Source organism: Canis lupus, chromosome 22 (assembly GCF_048164855.1).
Source record: "Canis lupus baileyi chromosome 22, mCanLup2.hap1, whole genome shotgun sequence".
Taxonomy (NCBI): Eukaryota; Metazoa; Chordata; class Mammalia; order Carnivora; family Canidae; genus Canis; species Canis lupus.
Genome location: NC_132859.1, coordinates 37,378,103 through 37,400,435, shown reverse-complemented (window position 1 = coordinate 37,400,435; position 22,333 = coordinate 37,378,103). Strand labels below are relative to the sequence as shown.

General features: G+C 38.7%; 1 protein-coding gene across 15 annotated transcripts in view; it reads right to left on the bottom strand.

Moving 5' to 3' along the window:
• Nucleotides 1-22,333, bottom strand: part of RBMS3 (RNA binding motif single stranded interacting protein 3) — a 1,291,910-nt gene that overhangs the window by 776,677 nt on the left and 492,900 nt on the right. For 14 of the 15 annotated variants that reach the window (XM_072793055.1, XM_072793061.1, XM_072793062.1 and 11 more), the window contains one exon: nt 4,870-5,043. In XM_072793055.1, coding sequence (XP_072649156.1) covers nt 4,870-5,043 — 174 coding nt within the window. Of the gene's footprint in view, nt 1-4,869; nt 5,044-17,149; nt 17,226-22,333 lie in introns of all 15 variants that reach the window. The other variant, XM_072793069.1, reaches the window with a different exon arrangement.

Here is a 22,333-nt window from a genome sequence, read left to right as displayed (position 1 = left end):
GATTGCTAAATGGTTATCAATTAATAGGAAGTTGTGGGCAATGTGATGTCACTCCCCACATCAAGTCAGGAAGTAAACAGAATTATCACTTAATAATAATGCTGACAAAGGTATCAAATGAAAGATCAAAACCAGCATACCAGTCAATATACTATTTGGAAATAATTAGAATGATTTTATGAATGAAATGTACTACAAATAATATGACTAGGTAAGAAATTTACATGATATATCATTAGCTCCCTCAGACAATAAAAACATATGGTATATTCAATATTTGACTTATGTTATCAGTTATATGACTGCACTGCTTGAACATTTTGAACATTATATTTTACCATTTTATATCTCACATTGAAGAGACCATCCTAGATGCCTGGACATAGTTTCTTCATTTATTAGTACAGTGGATTAAGCATTATATTCATATATTTATGTAAATATTTACATATATTGTTATTTACAACAATATATTATAAATAACCTTATATTCACATTTTCTTTTAACATATGAATCGGAGTGATTATCAAGGGCACAGTTATCACCTCATTTTCAAAGGAAAGAAACAGTGGGTTTCAGAAAAATCAAACATGTTAGTGAATGTGAATAATTCTGAATTGCCAGAGGGTACACATTTCATTCCTCTACCACTCAAAGAACCCCTCTCACATTATCTCCCTTAGAGAGATCTATTTCAGGAAGCTCTAAATAATTACCTAATGGCTCAGAAGGTAGCCATTAGTCATTGGATATTATGATTGTGGTAGACTGAATAATAATCTACCCAGATGTCCACAATCTAATCCCAGGAACTTGTGAGTGTTACTTTATGTGGCAAAAGGAACTTTGCAGATGTCATCAAGTTAAGAATCCTTAGATGTGGAAATCATCCTGGATTATGTGGGAGGACCCTTAAATGTAACCACAGGTATCCTTATCAGAGAGAGGCAGAGAGAGAGGTGACTACAGGCAGACAAGACGGTGTGAAGACAGAGAGCAGAAATAGATTTGAAGGTGCTTTGCTGGTGGCCTTGAAGATGAAAAAAGGGTCCATAAGCTAAAATATGCAAGAAGGGTAGCTCTAGAAGCTGGAAAAGGCAAGAAACAGATTCTCTACTAGATGCTCCTTTGATATTTTGATTTCAGCTCAGTAAAACCCATTTCAGACTTCCAACCTCTGGAACTGCAAAAGAGTAAATGTGTATTGTTTTAACCCTCCAACTTTGTGGTCATTTGTTTACAGCAACCATAGGAAACTAATGCAGTGATGAACAACAGGACTCTTGAGAAAATCCTTACTTGGTCAGGGAGAAGCCAAACTGTATTCTGTAATTCTATAGGCTGCTAATTTCAAGTTAACTAGCCAGACACTCATGAGGTATCAGGATTCTCGGGTAGCAAGGCAATGGAAGAGAAGGGGAGTGACTTGAGTCACATCTACTAACTATACAAACACTACATTGGCTGACACCCATTAGCCCCAGGAAAGGGCTAAAGAGAGACCTGGAAATCTTCAATGAAACTAGTAACTCAGAGAAAAGGGCCAGAATCTCACCAGGCAGGCAGAGCATTTATAGCTTCATTAAAGGCTCCTAAATTATATGACTCAAGAAACCCCCTGGCAATCTATTCAGACAAGAAATGTTTCTGTGGTTTTTACCACAAAACCTCAGTGGATCTTACACTGCTTGACTACGGAATCTACTCTCACTTTTCAGAGCCCAAATTATTTCTCTAGTTCTTTGGCTTGCAAGAGGGACCTAAGTAAAAATGATGAGGTAGTCAACATTTCTGAATATTGTCAATATAACCCAGCTCTCAGGGACCCTGCTACAGAATCTCTGGTTCATTTTCAGATGATATCATTCCTTTTTCAAGATGGTAGAAGAGCTAGATGGTCCCTGGTCTTAGAGTCAAGAGTTTAATGCCATCTGATCAGGCATAGGAGGAGAATTTGAAACAAAAGTTCAAATGTTGGAATAATGGAAGAGCATCAAGTAGGCCTTGACATTAGAGTAGCTTTCAAATCAGAAGTACAACACATAGGATGATTTTTTTCAGAAGTTTCTAGTCTGTTGCTTCTACTTACCATATTTGACTCACTTTACTCACAGTAGTATGACAAAAGAAAGTATCAGTTTCTGGATTTTAAAGCACAAAAAGTAGCTACACACCCTGCAATGATCCTAGTGGTTTTCAAGATAGGGTCCCACCAATTCTTCACTCCTTCCCCCAAAACTAAAATGGAGTGTTTTATACAAATACATACTTTTCTGAGGAGTAACATGTACATTTAAATTAAATGATTGCAAAGAGTTCTATCAGGGATATATTCACTGTTCTCAGCATATAGATAAAGACACGGGGAATCAATGGTAAGGAACAATATAATACAGTGGAGGAGAATACTGGTTGGAGGCTAAACAGCCAATGTTTGCCTCTTAGGTCCCACTACTAACTGTAACTCTGGGCAAGATTCTCAATTTTTTTGAGCTTCACTTCACTAATCTTTGAAGTGATGATAATAATAGTCCCTACCACCTAGGGCTATTTTGAACATAAATACCTATTTAATACCTATGAAGGTGCTCAGTACAGGCTTAGAAAATATTCAGTGCTCAATAAATGTCAGCTACATTTACATGACCTTAAGGCCAATAAGAATATGATTTGAAATATTTCATTAAATTATAATTTGTCACAATCTGGCTTGACAAATAATGACTGAAGGGAAAAGATAATGAGACATTTAAAATATGGAACTGGTTACTGAAAGAAATTTTATTGCCAAACATATGCAACTTGTTTTTTATTCTGAAAACAAGTTGCATATATTTTGAACATCAAATGGATCAAAGGATATACAAGAAAAAGTTAATCTTCCTCTTACTACAAAACTTCAATTGCATTTTAAAGAAGTAACCACATACATATATGCATGCGTGTGTGTGTGTGTGTGTGTGTGTGTAAAATACTCTCCTAACTCTCAGATTTTCTTCTTGTTCCTCTTCTACCAGGATTTTTTCACCCAGCAGCCTGGGTGGGTCCTAAAACAATGAAATTATATAATTTCCTTGCTTAAAATACTCCAATGGCCCATTATATTTAAATTAAATACAAACCCTGTACTCTGGATTACACAATGCTATATATTCTGGTCCTTGCCTTTCTTTCTAACCTTATCTCCCTCTGTTCTCTTCCAAATAAGCTCCAGAAACCTGGCTTTCCCTCTGTGTATGTGATAAACATTCAGGCTCATTTCCACCTCCAGACCTTCACACTGTCTCCTCTACCTGGAATGCTCTTCATCCTGAATATACATAGTTATGTCTCTTTTTTATTCAGATCTCAGATAATACCTGTCCTCCCAATTCAGGACATGGTTGACTATTCAACTCAAGGAGCCACTTATTTATTCTTTATCATTTCAACCTATTTTGAGTTTATGTGCAGCATCTAATACTGCTGTATATTTGTCTTATTTGTTTGTTTATTTTTATTTATTCATAAGTTTAGTTAGGTAATTGCTTGCTTCTCTGTTTCCTCAACTGGAAGCTCCTTGACAGCAAGACTTGGTCCTGATCACTCCTGGGCCCGTCACCTAGAAGGATGCTGAAAAATAATACATGTCTAATAATCTCTCATACATTTCTGTTGAAAGTTAATAAGGGATATTTAGGTTCCCTTTCCAAGTAATTTAAAAAATGTGGCTACATTGTCCTTGTGCATACATCCTTGCACATGTCCAATCAAGTGCCAAAAGTTTAATTACTGAGTCAAAGGTATATGCAATTTAAATTTTGACCATGATTTCCAAATCACCTTGTAACAAAGCTATGCCAATTTACATTTTGAGTGGATTCTTTGAATTTTCTTTTAAGTGACTTTATGACATGATATTTGAGATATGTTCTCTCAATTTAGAAGCTCAGAACACTTTATAATTCCATAACCTTGAAATGCAAACAGGATTGCCTGACTCTAGACGTTCACAGTGGGCCTTTGGAATGACTAGAGAATCTGTATCTACAGTTACTGACAACTGGAGTTACTACAAGAAGCATGTATGACTCCCTTTCATAGGTCTCTTGTTACCCAAGAGTCTTATGTTTGAATATTTAGCAATAAACAGAGGTTTACTAATCAACATGCATCATAATCTTTTCTAAGTGTACAAATATAATTTATGATAACAAAAATCTTAGTTTATGAGGATTGGATAGAGACACAGAAAAACATAATGGCAGAAACAGGTATCTTATTCAAAAAGGTTCTAAAATTCCATGACTTTATTTCTCCCCACCAAGGCTTGTGTATCTTGCCCTTTGAGTCATCTATGCCAACAACCTCAGATTCTGTGTAGTAGCAACTGGAAAATACCCTACTGATGAATTTATATCTGTATTTTCATATCTGTTTAAACTATATCAACAAGGCCATTGACAGAAGTGGGAAGTACAGACTCCATTGACTCCTCCAATGCTACTTTGAAAGACAACATTCTCCAGTACGAAATCAACCAACTAATGTCATAAGCAACAAGGGAGCCAGAAAACAAAACCATAGACACACAGACATTCAGCCTCCACACAAACGCCTTTCCAAAACTTCTGTCAACCTATTTCACCTAGAAATATCTTTAAATTAAATATCAATCCTCAGCAAAGATTATCCAAATATATGTCATTTAAGCACATAGGATGTCCTCTATTGCTCATCTCTTTAACTGAACAGCAGCATATTCTCACCTTAGAAGAATTATAGCATTGGAAGAATTGCCCAATTAATAGTGAGATACCAATTCTGGGTGCAGAATGTACCTGCATAAAGTATCCAATTTACTAAATACAGAAAAACTGGGTACTTACAGCAGGATGTCCAGTACAGTAGGTGTAGCTGGCATGGGACTGGTAGTGCAAGCTTGCTCTTGGAAAGGAGTATGTGTTCCAGGCTGGTTGGCTGCTGTTCCACTGAGAGCTGAAGCCAGGGCTCATGGTCACTCGTGACTTACTAGTTTGATAGGCTCTCACTGTGGAGCTAGACTATCAAGAAGAAAGAAATGCAATGTAAAGGCAGCTCTGCATAAAACCCAGGTCAGCTATATATAGCAGCACATACTTTCTTGTATGACTGTGACACAGGCCTCAGCTGGTTAAGGGAAATGGCCGATTTCTTAAGAAGAGGCATTAAATATTGTTCTGACTAGGATAAAAGTATTTTCTCACTGTTAGAATTTTAACTGGATCACAAAGCACAAAGGCTTATTGAAATAGATCTTACTGAAAACAGTTTTTTTTTTCCAGTTGCAACATGCAACTCCATCCTTCAGAAATGAGATATATTTTAGTGGTGACAGCAGTGGTGATGCTGTCGATTATATAAATGTTTTTTCATCACAGCACTCACCTTAGAAATTCACCATCATTCTCATCTGAATGCGGTAAACAAAAATCTTAGTTTATGAGAATTGGACTGAGGCACAGATTAGTCTCTGCCTCTAAATGGTCTTCAATTTCCACGAATCCATTGCTCTCCTGTGGGAGGCATCAGCAGAAATCTGGACATATTCCAAAATGTCACCATTCCACTACCTCAAGGCAGCAAAATGATGAAGGATTTGAAATCATCATTTACCCCCAACCAGCCATACCAATGTAATTAAAAACATAGAAATAGGAAAATATCTATCAACTTGCCAAATGTTAAATATACATGGTTGTTCATAATTGTGGACAGAGTAGAATGAACTGGAAACAGAACTCACTTGTATCTTCTGTCTTGCTTTGTCCTCAGATGGCCATGGCATAGAAGGCATATAATAGTTTCTTTTCAGCGAATGCTTTCTATCATCAAATTGCAATAGCTACTTACCCAAGTAGTACAGTAACTTTCACAATAAATGCTATTTATAAATCCATGAGTACATGCCAACTCAATCACTGGGAAAATGTGCTAATCTCATTGCCATTATATCCAGGAAACCTAGTGGGAAGAAACTTCTATCTGAGATTGTGTTTCCCATTAGGCTGGATTTTGATACCATTAGATACTTAGAGAAATGACTTTTCTGAAGACAAGTTGGACGTCTTAGAGTAACTGAACGAAAGCAAGGACCTCAGCAATTGGAAGGTACCAGCCGGGCTATTTCTCTTGCAACAGTCTCGAGATATTTGGAAAGGGGAAAAGAAAATTCAAGCCAGTGACTAACTAGGAAGCAATTTTAAATATTTAAACCTAAACCTAGAGAACACAGCCTTGTTGAGGTAGACAAGTTTTTTTGCTTATCTGTCTCTACTCATCCTCACCTGAACTAATCATGTGTTAGCTTCCCTGCTCAGTTAGAGGAGTCAGCTTCTCCCTCTTCTTCTCCCTCTCCCTTGTTCATGCTTGCTCTCTCTCTTAAATAAACAAACAAAATCTTTTTTTTAATTTATTTTTTATTGGTGTTCAATTTACTAACATACAGAATAACCCCCAGTACCCGTCACCCATTCACTCCCACCCCCCACCCTTCTCCCCTTCCACCACCCCTAGTTCGTTTCCCAGAGTTAGCAGTCTTTACGTTCTGTCTCCCTTTCTGAGATTTCCCACACATTTCTTCTCCCTTCCCTTATATTCCCTTTTACTATTATTTATATTCCCCAAATGAATGAGTACATATAATGTTTGTCCTTCACCAACTGACTTACTTCACTCAGCATAATACCCTCCAGTTCCTGAATGGATAAAGAAGATGTGGTTTATGTATACAATGGAATATTACTCAGCTATTAGAAATGACAAAATCTTTTTTTAAAAAATCAGGACTTTTGTGCATAGTCCTAGGTGTGGAAGCTCTGTATTTATATTAAAAAAATAGGGCAGCCCCGGTGGCCCAGCGGTTTAGAGCTGCCTTCAGCCCAGGGCATGATCCTGGAGACCCAGATAGAGTCCCAGGTCGGGCTCCCTGCCCAGAGCCTGCTTCTCCCTCTGCCTGTGTCTCTGCCTCTCTCTGTGTGTCTCTCATGAATAAATAAATAAAATCTTTAAAAAATATGTTATTTGTATGATATATACTATTACTTCAAAGACTAAATGAGCCCACCCACAAAACTATCGTTGGCTGAAAGTATCTTGGTCTCTGCTCTGCATCTATGGTCACTAAAGAATCACTTTCACTAACTCTGTTGATTCTATGGGTAGCTCCTTCAAAACTAAACGTGGTTAGTTTCTTTATCTCTTTTCACATTTAGATCAGCTCAGGGGCCTTAAAATTCTTGGAAATTGTGTATGCACAAATAAGTTTGTAAATACTCTCATCTCTTAGTTTAATTATGTCCCTCTTAGTATCAGTCTCTCGTCAATGATTTTATTCACAGTGGTCTTCTTTCTGCAAATTCTTTTCTGTCCCTTCTTTACAAAACTCACACTCAAGTTGTATCTCGTACTTGGTCCCATTCCCAAGGCCTCTAGCTTGCCTTCCTTCTCTCACATAGCCCTCACAGTGTAGCTCAAACACTTTAGCGTATGTTTCATTGTTTTGTATTGTTCTCTCTATATGTAAATTTTAGTTCTCTAACCTGGCTGAGAGTCTAATGAGGTCAAGATCACATATCTCCTTTTTCTGCCACTCAAGACTTCTTTATCTTCCTTGCCCTTGAAGGCTCTGAAAGTGTTTATCTCCTTATCACTGCAATCATCTTTCCCTTTGACTCCTTGACCCTTCAGACTGTACCTTTCTGTCTCACTTGCTTCCTTATCTTTCTATTTGCTCTACCCCAATGAGGTCTTTTGCCAGGGCTTAATTTTCAGTTCTGTGCTATTCATTCTTTTAACTTTTCTCCTTTGTGATCTTATTCATGGTCAAAGCTTTAAGTATTACTTCTAAGAAGATGACTCTCAGATGTAATTTAGCATTATGTACTCTCTCCTAAATTTCAGTCCCAAATCTTAAAGTATCTGCTGGATATGGGTATATAACTATCAATCACCACAAATAGAACCAAAGTTTAAATTACTGTGTATTAAATTAAATGACTGTATTGTTATACTGTAAAGTTTTACCTCCATGGGGTAAAATTATTTCTGTTAATATTATGGTATTATTTTGAAATCAACTGCTCTGACCCTTTAGAACGTCTATGACTCATTTATCTGTCCTCCAACATTTATCTACTGCCACCAAATTCTACTGACTCTCTTCAGTAGATCTTGAACTGATGTTGCCCTTTCCATTTCCATTATGAGTACCCAGCTCCAGGATTTTATCAGTTTCTCTCCAAGTCACTAAAACTACATCAACAATCCTCTACTGTAAGCCTTAATTCATCCTCCATTATGATATTATATTAGTTTTCTTAGAAACCTGCTCTTATGGTATTACTCCCTAACAAAAAAGGTCCACCAGTTCTCCATTCCCTCTGAGACAAAAATCCAAAATTCCTAGTCTCATTGAACATTCTTTCTAGTTTGACCCTAACCAATAATGCAAGTCTTATTTTTTATTCCTTTCTATACAATCTCAAGCTCCAGATAGATTCTTACTCCAAACAAGATGTGTCTTTCACACCTATTTACCACCTAGAATGTCCTCCCCTCCTCTCAGTTCCCCTGACCCTACCAGACTCTATCTTTTCTAGAAAACCTAGTTCAACCCTTAGCCACCAACCCAAAGGGACTTTCACTTCTACTAGGTACAAACATAACTTTTTTTTGCCATATTCATCTGGCTGTTTCATTTGTGTAGTACCCAGAAAATCAATGTCATGAATTCATCAGTAGAACTCACCAAATCCCCTAATTAGTCTGTCTGTCACACAACAATTCAAAGTCTCAACACACATCTTTGGGGATGGTTGTCTCAACTGTGTTTCTTCAGAAGGAGATCAAAATGCAAGAACTTGAGTACAAGTAGTTCATTTTGGAAGTGATTCTAGAGAAAGTCAGTAGGAGACTAAGAAATGGGACAGAGAGAGGATGAGACAATCCATTTGCATCACTGAATAAGTTATATTTTCTAGAGCAATGCCAGGGAGCATCAATTCTACTGGGAGGCTTTGGGAGACTGCGTAGAACACGTTTCAGAGTTATCTTATTAGAAGTGCAAGGAAACTGGGGTATTTGACCTCTGATTCCCATTCATCATTGGTTAAGGACTGCTCCTGGGAACTTTATTCCCCAGCACAGGCATAGCTGGCCTGGCCCACACATAGGCCAAAAGACAGTTCTCATGTAGAGAGTCCCATGAGATTGTTGAAATGCTCTGAGAAAGTAAGTGCCAAGTATTGATAGCATCAATGTTAGGTGGATGATTTCCTGAATGATTTGGTTTTTTTTTTTAGATTTTATTTATTTGTTTGAGAGAGAAAGACAGCAAATCAGAAAGTCAGAGCATGAGTGGGGAGAAGGGCAGAAGCATAAGGAAAGAGACAAGCAGACTCCCTGCCAAGCAGGGAGCCAAGTCTGATGTGGGGCTCAATCCCAAAACCCCAGGATCACGACCTGAGCCAAAGGCAGAAGCTTAACCGACTGAACCACCCAGGTGCCCTTCCTGAACTTCTTTATACCTGTCATAGAACTCCAGACACTTGAATTTTCCTTTTGCATGATTGAGAGCAAGGGGTTCAAAGATATTGGTCAAACTGGCTTGACTACACTACTGTTAAGAACTTGAAAGGACAAGGCACAAAAGAAAACATTGGGATGGCCAGTAAGCACACTGAAGAGGTGCTCAAAATCAGTAGTCATCAGGAAAATATAAAATAAAGATACAATAAGATACCAGTTTATTTCCAGTGCAGTGGTTAAGACCAAAACCACTGACGACACTAAATGTCGGGGAGGTTATTGAGGACTTGGAACCCCCATACGTTGTCAGGGAAAAAGAGTATGGCCTCTGGTTGGTGGTTTCTTACAAATTTAAGCCTATTTCTATTTATGGCCCTGCAATTCTATTGCCAGGTATTTACCCAGAAGAAAATATATTTACACAAAAATACTGTACAAGAATGCACATAGCAGCGTTGTTCATAATAGTCCCATTCTGGAACCTATTCAATTGTCTATCAAGAGGAGAATAGTTAAAAAAAAAAAGTACTTTCATATAATGGGATACTACTCAGCAATGAAATATAACAAACCTCTGATACAACTACATGAATAAGTCCCAAGATCGTGCCAAATAAAAAAAGGCCACTAATAGGAGAATAGATATGTGTGAGTTCATTTATATTAAGTTCAAGGTGAAGAAATGTAGAACAATAGAAATCAGAAAGTAGTTGCTGGGAGTGGGAGTGAAGGAGAATTGATTAGAAAGGGGAATGAGGTAATTTTCTAGGGTAATGGAAATGTTAGCCATCTTATTTTGGGTGGTCATTACATGAATGCATACATTTGCCAGAACTCATCAAAGTGAATAGTCAAGATCTGTGCATTTTATGTCTTACTTATATTTCAATCAAAGTGAAATACACTGTGGCTGCAAAAGGCTGAATCTGAATTTTCCATGGATACGGAGGATAGAAATGTCTCATAAAACTGAAGTCCAATGATCTAAAAGTCCTAATTTTCTAGACCCCATAATTGGCTAGTCTGAGTTCTGCTATCTTTTTCCTTCTTGGTATATCCTCTGAGAGCCATGCCAGGGAGCATCTAACAGCCAAAAGGCAGGCAGCCAGAGAGAAGAGCAAAGAGTCTGGATAAAGAGCCTCTGAATAACCAAGAGCTGGCAGCATCATCTGGTGTCTGCCAACAGATCAGGGGTCAGGGCTGTTGGAGCAAGAAAAAATGGAGCACAGCACAAAGGAAGGGCCCTCTTACATGCTTCCAGAAATTACAAAGCTCCAGGGAACACTTGCTGTTCTCTCTACTCAGTCCGCGCTAGCAAACAAAAGAAAGATAAAGGGAGGGGCAGAAGGAAGCTGCACAAGGAAAAAAATGTAGTAAGGAAGAAGGTATAACACTAAGATTTCTAGACACAATTGAATGTGTTCTACGAGAGGATACAAAGATGTAGCATTTATACGCAACTTACTTTATACGCAACTTATTTATACGCATCAGACACTTCTAAATGGTATATTTATACCATTTATACCACCATTATACCACAGGAGTACTGTGATAACTCATGTACTCCTCATAACAATACTGTAAAGTGGATACTATTACTATAAATTGCAAGGAAAACTGATGCAAAAAAAAAAAAAACTGAGATAATTTACTATGTAAGGATACAGAACTACTAACCAGTTAAGTGGATTCAAATCTAGACATAGTCCATGTTCTCAGTGATGCTACTCTTACACTGTCTTAATTTGGATTCTCTCTAAAATAGATTCTAGGGATGCCTGGGTGGCTCAGTTGGTTGAGCATCTGCCTTTGGCTCAGGGCATGATCCTCATCTGGGGATCAAGTCCCACATCAGGCTCCCTGTGAGGAGTCTGGTTCTCTCTCTTGTCTATGTTTCTGCCTCTTTCTCTGTGTCTCTCAGGAATAAATAAATAAAATCTTTAAAATAAATAAATAATTTAAAAAAAATAAAAAAATAGATTCTAAGCCAAGGACTGGTTTTGTTTTGTTTTGCTTTGAGGGAATTAATTACAAAAGTCAGGAGGAAAGGAACAGTGAGACTGGCTCAGAAAATGAGGATAAACTATCAGCGTATGCTCTTGGGATCAATGCTATAAAGCAAAAGCAGTGGAGTCTGCTGAGACATCTGAGAAGTGTTCAAAATGCCACCTAGAATTGTCCATGGAAAGATGAGAGGTTAAAGCATTTATGGACTCGCTTCTGTCCCCCACTGGGTAACAGTTGCCCTCAAGGAAATGATCACCTCCAATGCTTTCCAAGCTGTATTTGGACATGGGATAATAAACTCTCTTGGCATCAAAGGAGAGCCTGGGACAGAGAGTTGAAAAATACACTGGTAGGATGCCATTAATGCTCGGTGGATTAGAATCCTCCAACACAGTTGGGTTGGAGTTGAAATCAAAGATGAGCCAGGGATGGGACCGGGAAAATGTGATGTGGTTACCAGAGACAGCTACTGCCACCACCTCTCCATTTCTCTGAGAGTAAACACAATAGCAATGTTTATAGAACACTTGCACCTATGTGTGTTTTATATACTGTTTCTATGAATCCTTGGAACATTCCATGACCTAGCTGTTATTATCCACATTCTCCTGAAGAAAGAGGAGCATGCAGAGTTTAGTCAACTAGCCTGAAGACACACAGCTAGTAAGGATACAGAGCTAAGGATTGAAGATTCAAAGGATGCAGAACTATGGCTGATCACGCCATTAACAACTTGTCATCTTTAAAAAATAAGGCTTAGGAATAAACCACCTACTCCACTCAAAAATGGAGATTAAGAGAGAAAACATAAAGGTAAAACCATAATGCATAATATCCCCTTTCCCTGTTGGTAATACCCATTATCACATGATCATGCTCTAAAGTTAACTCAAGTTCAACTATCAGTGATGACACAATAGCCAACTCAAACTGGCCACATATGCCTCCTCTAAAAGTTTCTTAGTCTCCATAAATGAATGCCTTCCTCAGCAGGAAGAAATGACAAGGTATCTCTAGAAATAGAGTCAATAAATTTAAACTGTAATTTCTTTAAGTATATTCCAATGGTAGCCTAAATATCCTGGTAGAGTTTATATTCTTTTGAAATATATAGAATGTACTTGCATGTACTAATAGAGCAGAGCCATATAATAATTATTGTAGTAGATGTGTCTCAGTAGTTTACCAGCCCAGCCAGTCTTCCCATTGCTCCTGCTAAACACAGCATATGCCTATGTAAACATGATTATTTCTGGTGACACCACCCCCTACCCTCAACCTGAGTCTGGTGGAACTGGGTGGTCATCTGACCCAACCTGGGCCAATCAGATGATGTCTCCTGGAAATATGGAATTATCATTCGTTGACTCATAAATTTCCACTAGGTACTTGAAATTGGAAGTGATGTAAAGGTAGAAATGGGGTTTGGTTGTATGAATGTAGAAACAAAGCCTTTCTGAGGGCTTGTGAGGGGGAAGGGGAGGAAAAACAATCCATAGATAATAACAGAGACAAGAGGTAAGAGACACTCTTGCTTAAAGGAGATGAAAGGAACATTTCAGTTCTGGAGGACTTTTATAGTTTTTGGCTCCAGTCTCTTGCAACACTTGGCTGTACTCCTGATCCTGAGTTCCATAAGATATTACTGTATCCAGATATTAAATCCTTCTTTCCTGCTTAGGAGATCTCGGGTAGAAATTGCAATTAAATGACCACTGACTGCAAAGAGAAAGGAACAGATGTGCAGAAAGAAGCAGGGCTGAGACCAGGAGATCCAGATGGAGAGAGAAACCAAGGGCTTTCTTGGTTCTCATAAGGCCTGTAACATGCTTCATGGGAGTCCTGTAAACCATTCTGGTGACTACCCCCATGCCTTCATTCATTTGAATGGATTTCCCTTCCTAACAACCAAGTTGTTGCTTTTTAGACATTGGTATTCTTTCTTTTTGTCCGTGTACCTTCATTTTTCATCTGTAAAATGTATTTACCGTTCTTCTCTTTGGCATTTTAAATCAGGATTTCCAGCTGACATTAGGGACTTGGTGATCCTTCACTGAAGATTTTAGAGTTGTTTGTGTTCTGAAGCCAGCAACATATAAGGAAAGATAAAACTTGTGAACCAAACGTTACACATAAAAAGGCACTTTGGGTCAACCAGTTAGCAGAAAACATGACAAAGTACACATGAGAGATGGCAATCAGCAGATGGTGAAAAATTCAGAACCATAACATATATCTAGCTTCGAATCCTAAGATATAATGTTGTAAAAGGGATCCACATTGATATTTTTCTGTGTTATGCTTTTTTCCCAATTGTTTTTTTTTAGTTTTAATATATTACTAACACTGTAGAAAGGGAAAAGTAGTCAATATTTACATACACACATACATATATGTGCCTACAGCCACACATACGCACATATGTACCCACACACAGACATAAATTTCTTAAGGACCCACAATGAACTTTTTTAGTAAGCAAATGTCAACATGAAGTTCACAGAGAGGCTAAATGACTTCCTGTGTGTGTTTATTTCCCTGTACTGCCCCTGAGGAAGTCTAAAAAGAACAGTTTCTACCCAACTGCTCTCAGAGTTTCAATAGGTTTTCCAAAGCTCCCTCCCCACCCTGCGCCCCAAGCAAAGGATTCCTGCTGCGAAGTTTCTAAAGATTTCACTTACAACCAGCCCCAAACAGAGGCTGAATGGACAGTAAAACCCACACCAAGCCTCTCTTTGCACCCTGTGTGGGACAAGTGGTTACTTTGTTCATTTACAAAGGCTGGGAGAAAGAGGGAGAGAGAGGCAAACTGCCCCTATGGTATAAGAAGCTTCTTTCAAATAAATCCTTTTAAAAATGGATCTAAATCATGACACTCAGAAGGAAGGAGGCTGCACAAGGAAATGGGGAGCGACTTCTAAGGTCTTCTCACACCCCATTGCCCCAGAGGAACAGAGAAAAGTTTTCTCTTCTCTGACGCATTATCTTTTGTAACATTCCTCAAAGATGAGTCTCTTGCTTGGTCTCCACAGATTCCCTTCTCTGAGGAAAACGAGGCCTTTTTGTTATTGTTATTGTTGCTTCCCTGACAGGGGGACTGTCTTTATTTTTCCAACATCGCTTCTTTCATGACTTGTAAATATAAAGCATCTGAGTGATTTGCTTGGCTTATCAGAGGCCCTTTTTATAAAACGATCATAAAACATGGTGCTTTCTGGCACTTCATTCTATTGCTATCGTCTAGTTCAAAACTTCAAAGGGTGGAATGTGATAGAACATTCTGTATGCTCTGCAGACACATTTGAGGGAGGGCTCTTGCCAGGCACTCTGGTGGGATCCCAGCCCCAACTGAAGACTATTCCTAGACCAGGGATAGGTCATCCCAGGCGACTCTTCCACTCATCACTCATATCTGATGGGACCAGGTAGTCACCAGCCCATCCTGACTCATCAGATGCTCTCCTAGACACTGGGAACTGCCACTTGGTAATGAGTAAACCTCGGTTAGGGTAAAGTAAGAAAAAGCTCTGACCACTATGAGTACGAATTATTAGAATGGCTGAGAGTACTTTGGAGACTGGAAAGAGGGTTTCTGGCATGAATGTCAATGGAGAGGAAATTTCACATTCTCTCAAGCTACTCTCACATACTTACCCAAGAAAGAAATCAGGTAAGTCAAAGTTAGGCTCTGTTCTCTCCTAGCTGTTTAACTTTGGTAAATCCCCATACCCTGAGGATACTGGGCATGGCTATGTAGTCATGTGTTACAGACAGGATTGGCTCCCAAGCATGCAATTGTTACTAGGTTTTTAAATATTTATGTCAGAATTTCTAAGGGCCTGATGGAGCAGGATGTGCCTTTTCCCCCACCTGGCAAAAGTTGGGGGCTAACGGTAGATGTAGCCATATTGGCTGGTGGTAAAAAATAGCCCTCTAGTTCTGCATCTTTGTTACCTTACCCTCTCTGAACGGGAGTGGACAGCCACTAGATGAGCTGCCAGACTGGCATCACTGCCTGTAACCTAGACCAGCACAGTGGCCAAACTCAATGTGCCTTCCAAAGTGGAAGAGTTTTGGTAAAAATGCAGAGTGAAAGGAATTGCAGCTAAAGGCAAAAGAATGAATAAACGGTTATGCAAAGAGGGAAATCTGATGTTACATTAACACTGTGAAAGAGGCTGAAAGCAAGAGATGGTATTGTCTCAGCTCAATTATAACAGATGCCTGAACTGGCAGAGACAGGTATTTGCTGAGACCACTCCTGCTTTCTTGGAACCTGACAAGATCAAATGGAAGCCTGCAATCCTGAGTGCCTTGCCCAGGGAGACATTCTTCATATAATGTGATGGTGAACTGGACTAATTATTAATTGCTAAATGTGATTCTAACCACAGGCCAGTATCTTTTGAGCTATATGTCATTTGCTGTGAGGGGTCTGTGGCCAGAAACCAGGGATATGAAACAATGGAAAACATATTCATTGGTTTCTGTCTCTGGTTTCGAGCACAGAACTCATAAAGTCCTTGTAATTTCATAAATGAAAAGAGTACTAGGAGCATCTTTTGTTCTAATATTTGGTCTTGGATCCTAGTTCCTGAGACAGAACTCCTAAATCCCTTGGGAATTCCTGGGTGGTGACTAGATTTTATGTTCTAAGGGAGCAACTCTTGGAAGGCCCCTGGATGGGTATTGGTCACCAGAAAGACCATGATTAGAAGTTTGGAACTTTCAGCCCCAACCCCATTCTCCAGAGAAAGGAATGGGTAGAAATGAAGTTAATGAGTTTCAGGCCACTGTGGCGAAGTGTCCATAAAATCCTGAAAGTGAGGAGTTTGAGTGGTGGAGCTTCAGGTTGGTGAACACATAGAGGTACTGGCAGAGTGCACGGAAGCTCTGCAAGCCCTCCCCCATACTCTGCCCTACATGTTTCTGCCATCTGGATGTTAATCTGTAATCACTTATCATATCATTTTATTTTTAAAAAATTGGTAATGTAGTAAGTACACTGTTTTTCTGAGTTCTGTGGGCTTCTCTAGCAAATTAATCAAACTTGAGGAGTGGGTCATGAGAAGCTTTAATTTACAGCCATTTGCTCAGAAGCATAGGTGATAGCCTAAACTTGTGACTGGCATCTCAAGAGTGTGTGTGTTTGTGTGTGTGTGTGTGGTGTGGGGTCAGGGGCAGCCGTGGGGGTGGGGTGGCAGGCTTGGGGGATCTGATGCTATCTTCAGGTGACAGTGTCAGAATTGAGTTACATTGTGGGACACCCAGCTCATGTCACAGAATTGCTTTCTTTGTGAAAAACCTTTGAACGTTTGGTGACCAGAAGTATCAGAAGTAATGTGCTTTGTGTGAGTAGTAAAGGACATTCACAGGACAAGTATGTTTTTCCTACTCACTCTTCCTATGCCTCAGTTTCCCCTTCTTTAACCTTGGATGGATAACAGAACCTACCTCATAAGATGGACATTGGGATTAAATAAATTAATGAAATATTCAGTGCAGTATCATATATTCATCATATATTATACTGATTATTATTGAATTAAAATGTTACTACTTATTTTTTATTTTTAAATAATACAAACTTACAATTTTAAGGACTAGAGTTTATGAAAGCCTTCTTTCTTCCCTCCCTCCCTTCCTTTTTGCCTTCTTCTCTTTCTTCCTAAATGGAAAAAAAAAAATCAACCTAGCAAAGGCTAATTTCTTTATATCTGAGTAATTGATTCTAATACTTATTTTTCTTTTCCACACTAAAAGTCACTTTACAGCTAATTCCTGGCTCAGTGCACATTCAATGAGCCCAACCACACTATTGCTTCTGTGTGAGCGTGTTGGAAGTTAAAGTCACATAGAACATCCCTGGGGGACAGTCCCACAGCCCCAGAGTGACTGAGACGGGAATGGGCTGATTCCCCAAAATGAAATTAGCCTATAAAAATGACAATAAGATAAATGGAAAACGATTCTTACAAGTCTTTTAATAGCTTAACGTCAAGAGGTAAGCTAGTTCATCTGTTTTAAGAGGAATTTCAATGCTAGACCATGAGTGATGTTAGGGCAGGAGTTAATAATCTTCTTATCTCTATCATGTCTAGCACTCTGCAGATGTTCCACATGAATCATCCATCCACTCACTCATTAGACACTTATTTAATGAAGGCCTACAATGGGCCAAGTATTGTGTAAAGGCTGGGACTACAACCATCAGAAAGAAATTAATAGAGATGAATAATTAGCAAGGGAGACAAACATTTGCATAAACACATAAATAGTGAGCCAATTGTTTTAATGGGGAAGTAGGTAGTAAAATGGGAATACACAGCAAAGGCCCCTACCATAATGTGGCAGCAGAGGAGGAAGTTGCAAGGACTGTGTATACTGCTGGGTATAAACTGGAAGAAGTGATATTTACAATAGGATCTGGAAGAGGGGCACCTGGGTGGCTCAGTTGGTTGAGCATCTGACTCTTGGTTTAGCTCAGGTCATGATCTCAGGGTCCTGGGAAGCAGCCCCTTGGGGAGGGGGGGGGGGGGCTCCATCTCAGCAGGGAGTCCGCTTGAGATCCTCTCTCCCTCTGCCCCTTCCCACAGTTATGCATGCCCACACTTTCTCTCTCTCTCCCTCTCTTTCTCAAATAAATATATCTTTCAAATAGTATCTGAAAGACAGAGAAGTGTTCCAAAATGAAGAAAAGATGAAGGTACTGAAAGAATGGCCCCAACTATGTGAAGGTTCGGGGACAAGAGATAGTAGGGTTAATATGGGAAATTCAGTGGTCCAGAGTTAAAAGAAAGTGCAGTGTGGCCTAAGGCTGTTCTAGGGAAAGGCTCTAGGAACTGGAAAAGGAAAAAATTAATTAATTAATTGATTGATTAATTTTAAAAATTGATTAATTTTTGAAAAGTTCTGGAAAGATAGGGAGGGCACAAGTACAGAAGGATTTTAGGAGTTTTTATCCAAGGGCAAAGGGTAACTAAGATGGGTCAATGATGGGATTTGCATCTAAGAGCAAATTGCCTAGAAGTCCCTAGAAAATAGATAGGGGCAGGGTCAGATCAAAGGTGGGGTTTGATTAGGAAGGGCATTCAGCAGGTGCAGAATAGAGGTGATAGTACCCTGAATCACTTTATAGATTTGGGATATATTTAGTAGAGGCTGTCATTAGGACTTTTGGAAATGAGGAATAGGCAGAAAGGTGTGAACAATCACAAGTGATTCCCAGGAGATAGATGACATAGTCATCAGTTCATTTAAGGAGCAAACAAAGGTGATCATCATCAGGAAGTAGGGTGGTGTCCCAGCTAATCCTCAAAGATAATAAACTCGATTTTGAACCTATTGATGTTGATGTGTCTACAATGTTGAGAACCATGGGTCTAGGGTTCATCAGAAAGCTCTGGGCTAGAGAATTGGAAACCTATCAGTAACTACAACTATGCAAATGAACTGAGTTGAGAAGGCAGAAAGCTTAAGGCTATCACCAAAGTTATTAGTATAAGCTTCTGATCATGAGCTAATTCAATTAGGCCCAGTATCTAAAAAATTAACTCCCATCGGCCAAAGATGTAAGGAGTGGCTTATTAGTGGAAAGTTCTATAAGATTACTGCTTCCATGCTGCAAAGTATGGCAAAGTACCAGGAGTGGTTTGCCCTTGGCATCAAGCTCATTCTATTAATACCACTTACTGAGTTTTTCATTTTAAAGCAAACAATGCACTCCATGAAAATCATCCCAGACTGAAAAAACAAAACAAATTTGGACTAGGTGTCAGAGTATTAAGGCTAGAGTCACAAATGAATCTTAGTTGTTTTTTTTTGTTTGTTTGTTTGTTTTTGGTTATTTATTTCTTGAGAGAGAGAGAGAGCATGTGCATGTGCCCACAAGGTGGTTTAGGGAGAGGCAAAGAGAGAATCTCAAGTAGCTCCAGGCCTAGTTCTGAGCCCAAGGCAGGGCTCTATCTCACAACCCTGAGATCCTGACCTGAACTGAAATCAAGAGTTTGATGCTTAACTGACTGAGCTACCCAGGTGCCCCTGTTTTTGTTATTTTAAATGGTAATCATTACTCAAGTACTGTCCTACCCATCACATAACTTTGGTTATTCTACCCCCTCAATGCAGCCTCACCAAGATAGACTGCCAGAACTTATGCATCCTTAATATTGCTACAGTTTATACTGTAGGATGTTATCATGTATTTGCTACAAACTATTTCATCAGTTAATTAAATAATAGGTATTTATGGTTAACATGTGCAAGACACTGTGCCGAGTCCTACAGAAGTCATGAAGAAGTGACAGATTGTCATTCCGAGTAAATTTTCCAACATTTGAATGTATCAATAGATACTCAGTAAATGTTTATTGGAAGAACTGGCCCTACTCACCTCTTGTTATCAAAATTATTTTCAAATGTTCCACTGAAATATGAGCTAGTCTGTTAAGTCTTACCCAATCTGTAGTCCTTTAGTGGATATTAATTGTTCTTTCACCTTTATTATCACATCATTTTGGAATTTATACCATGTTTGTGTATGTGTGACAGGTATATCTAAATTTAAAAGTGTTAGGGGTGCCTGAGTGGCTTAGTCGGTTAAGCATCCAATTCTTGATTTCATCTCAGGATCTCAGAGTTGTGAGATCAAGCCCCCAGTTGGGTTCCATGCTGGACACGGAGCCTACTTGGGATCATCTCTCTCCCTCTCCCAATGCCCTTCTCCTCTCTCTCTCCCTCTCTCTCTCTCTCTCTCTCTCTCACACACACACACACACACACACACACAAATAAATATTTAAAGTGTTAGAATATGTGTTTATGCATACATTTATAGCTTTATACTATCTTACACACCCTACATATATATGTGTGCGCACACATATTCCAGTCTTTTAGATCAGGGGTTGGCAAGCTTTTTTTCTGTAAAAGGTCAGATAATAAATCTTTTAGTCTTTGTGGGCCATAAAATTTTGGTAGCAATTATTAAACTCTGGCATTGTAAGGTGAAAGCATCCATAGATGGTCTGTAAAAGAATGGGTATGACTGAGTGACAATAAAACTTCATTTGCGAAAATAAGAAGGGAACTAGATTTGGCTTGATATAGTTTGCTGAACCCTGTTCTACACTCTCAACTTTTTTTTTTAATCTTTGTACATTCCCCAACAACTAGCATAATGTTATGAAAATAAGCACTGAAAGGAAAGGCTTTGAATCAATTTATATATTTCTTTATATGCTGATAGAAAACAACAGTTTTGGAATGCGTAGGAAGGAAAAGTTCACCAACATAGTGAATGTGTTAAATAGTGGTATTGATGAGATTGATAGGAAGAAGAGATATGTGTTTAGGTAGAAAGATTAATGTAACTACCAGTATTTTCTTCCAAATACCTATGGAATATCAAGTTGGAAATATCTTACAGAAACACAGATGAACAGTGCTAAGTATGAAGTTAGAGAATTGCAGGCTAGAGAAGCATATTTTTGACCATGCACCAAGACAGAAGCAAAATAGCTAAAATTATTTTAAAAGATGGTGTATCTGAAGACCCAGATAAAGAAATAAATAATAAGTAAAGACAATTGGAAGGCTAAGAACAAAAACCTGGGGTCACCTATAGGGAAAAGTCTGTTTACAAGTATGGGACAGCAACGGATTCAATTATTCACCCCCAAAATAAAAATTCAAAATTTTGAAGCCCTAATCCCCAATTTGATCACATTTGGATATGAGGCCTTTGGGAGGTAATTAGGTAGATGAGATCATGAGGTGGGCCCTCATGATGGGATTAGCATCTTTATAAGAAGAGACACCAGAGAGCTCACTTCCTCTCTCTCTCTCTCTTCTGGACACAGCAAGGCAACCATCCGAAAGCCAGAAAGAGAGGCCTCCCCAGGGAACTGAACTGACTCATATCTTGATTTTATACTTCCCAAACTCCAAGACTGGAAAATAAACTTCCTGTTTTTTCAAGTCACTCAGTCCATGATACTTTGTCATGGCAGCCTGAGCAGACTAATGCAGAGATGGAGGAAAAAACTGGTTAGTTAATGCTAACTAGAAAAGTCCTCTTTAAGGGAATATCATCAACGAAGTATAATTATCATTTACAAAGTTTCTGCAACCATATCTCACTCTACAGTCCTAAACAAAGAATCAGACCTTTCTAAGTTTCTTTGTTTCTTTTTCTCCAGTGCTGCCACTAATCCAGTTAACTCTAAACATAACACTGGCAAATATGGGAAATGTGCTTTAAAGGGTTTGGGTATACACATGCAAATTCATATACCTAATACATACATAATATACTGTATATGTGCATACAGATATTTATATTTTTTATTATAAAATAGGCATAATTCACCCAGAGCTGTGCATAATGGCAGTTTTCTTCATCTCTTCTCTTCCTTTAGATATTATCTAGTGAGAGTGTGCTCAATAGTCAAAATAGCTTCCAAAGAAGTGAACGGGCTCTTGGAAGAGTATCAGGGAAAGAGTCAAGTAAGCTTGCAGAGAAGCACAGTTTACTTGATGTGTATGTGTGTATCACATATACATACCATGTACATACACACAGAGTGAATGAGAGAGAGACCCAGAGAGAACAGCCTTATGATTACCCAGCACTTTGTGCATATTATTTAATTCATCACCACAACAATTATGTGTGAAGTCCTCGCTGAAGAATTTGGGGCTGGAGCAAGTAAATGGCAAAACTAAGTTTCAAAAATAAATATCTCCAACCCCAAAGCACATGTTCTTCATCATCTT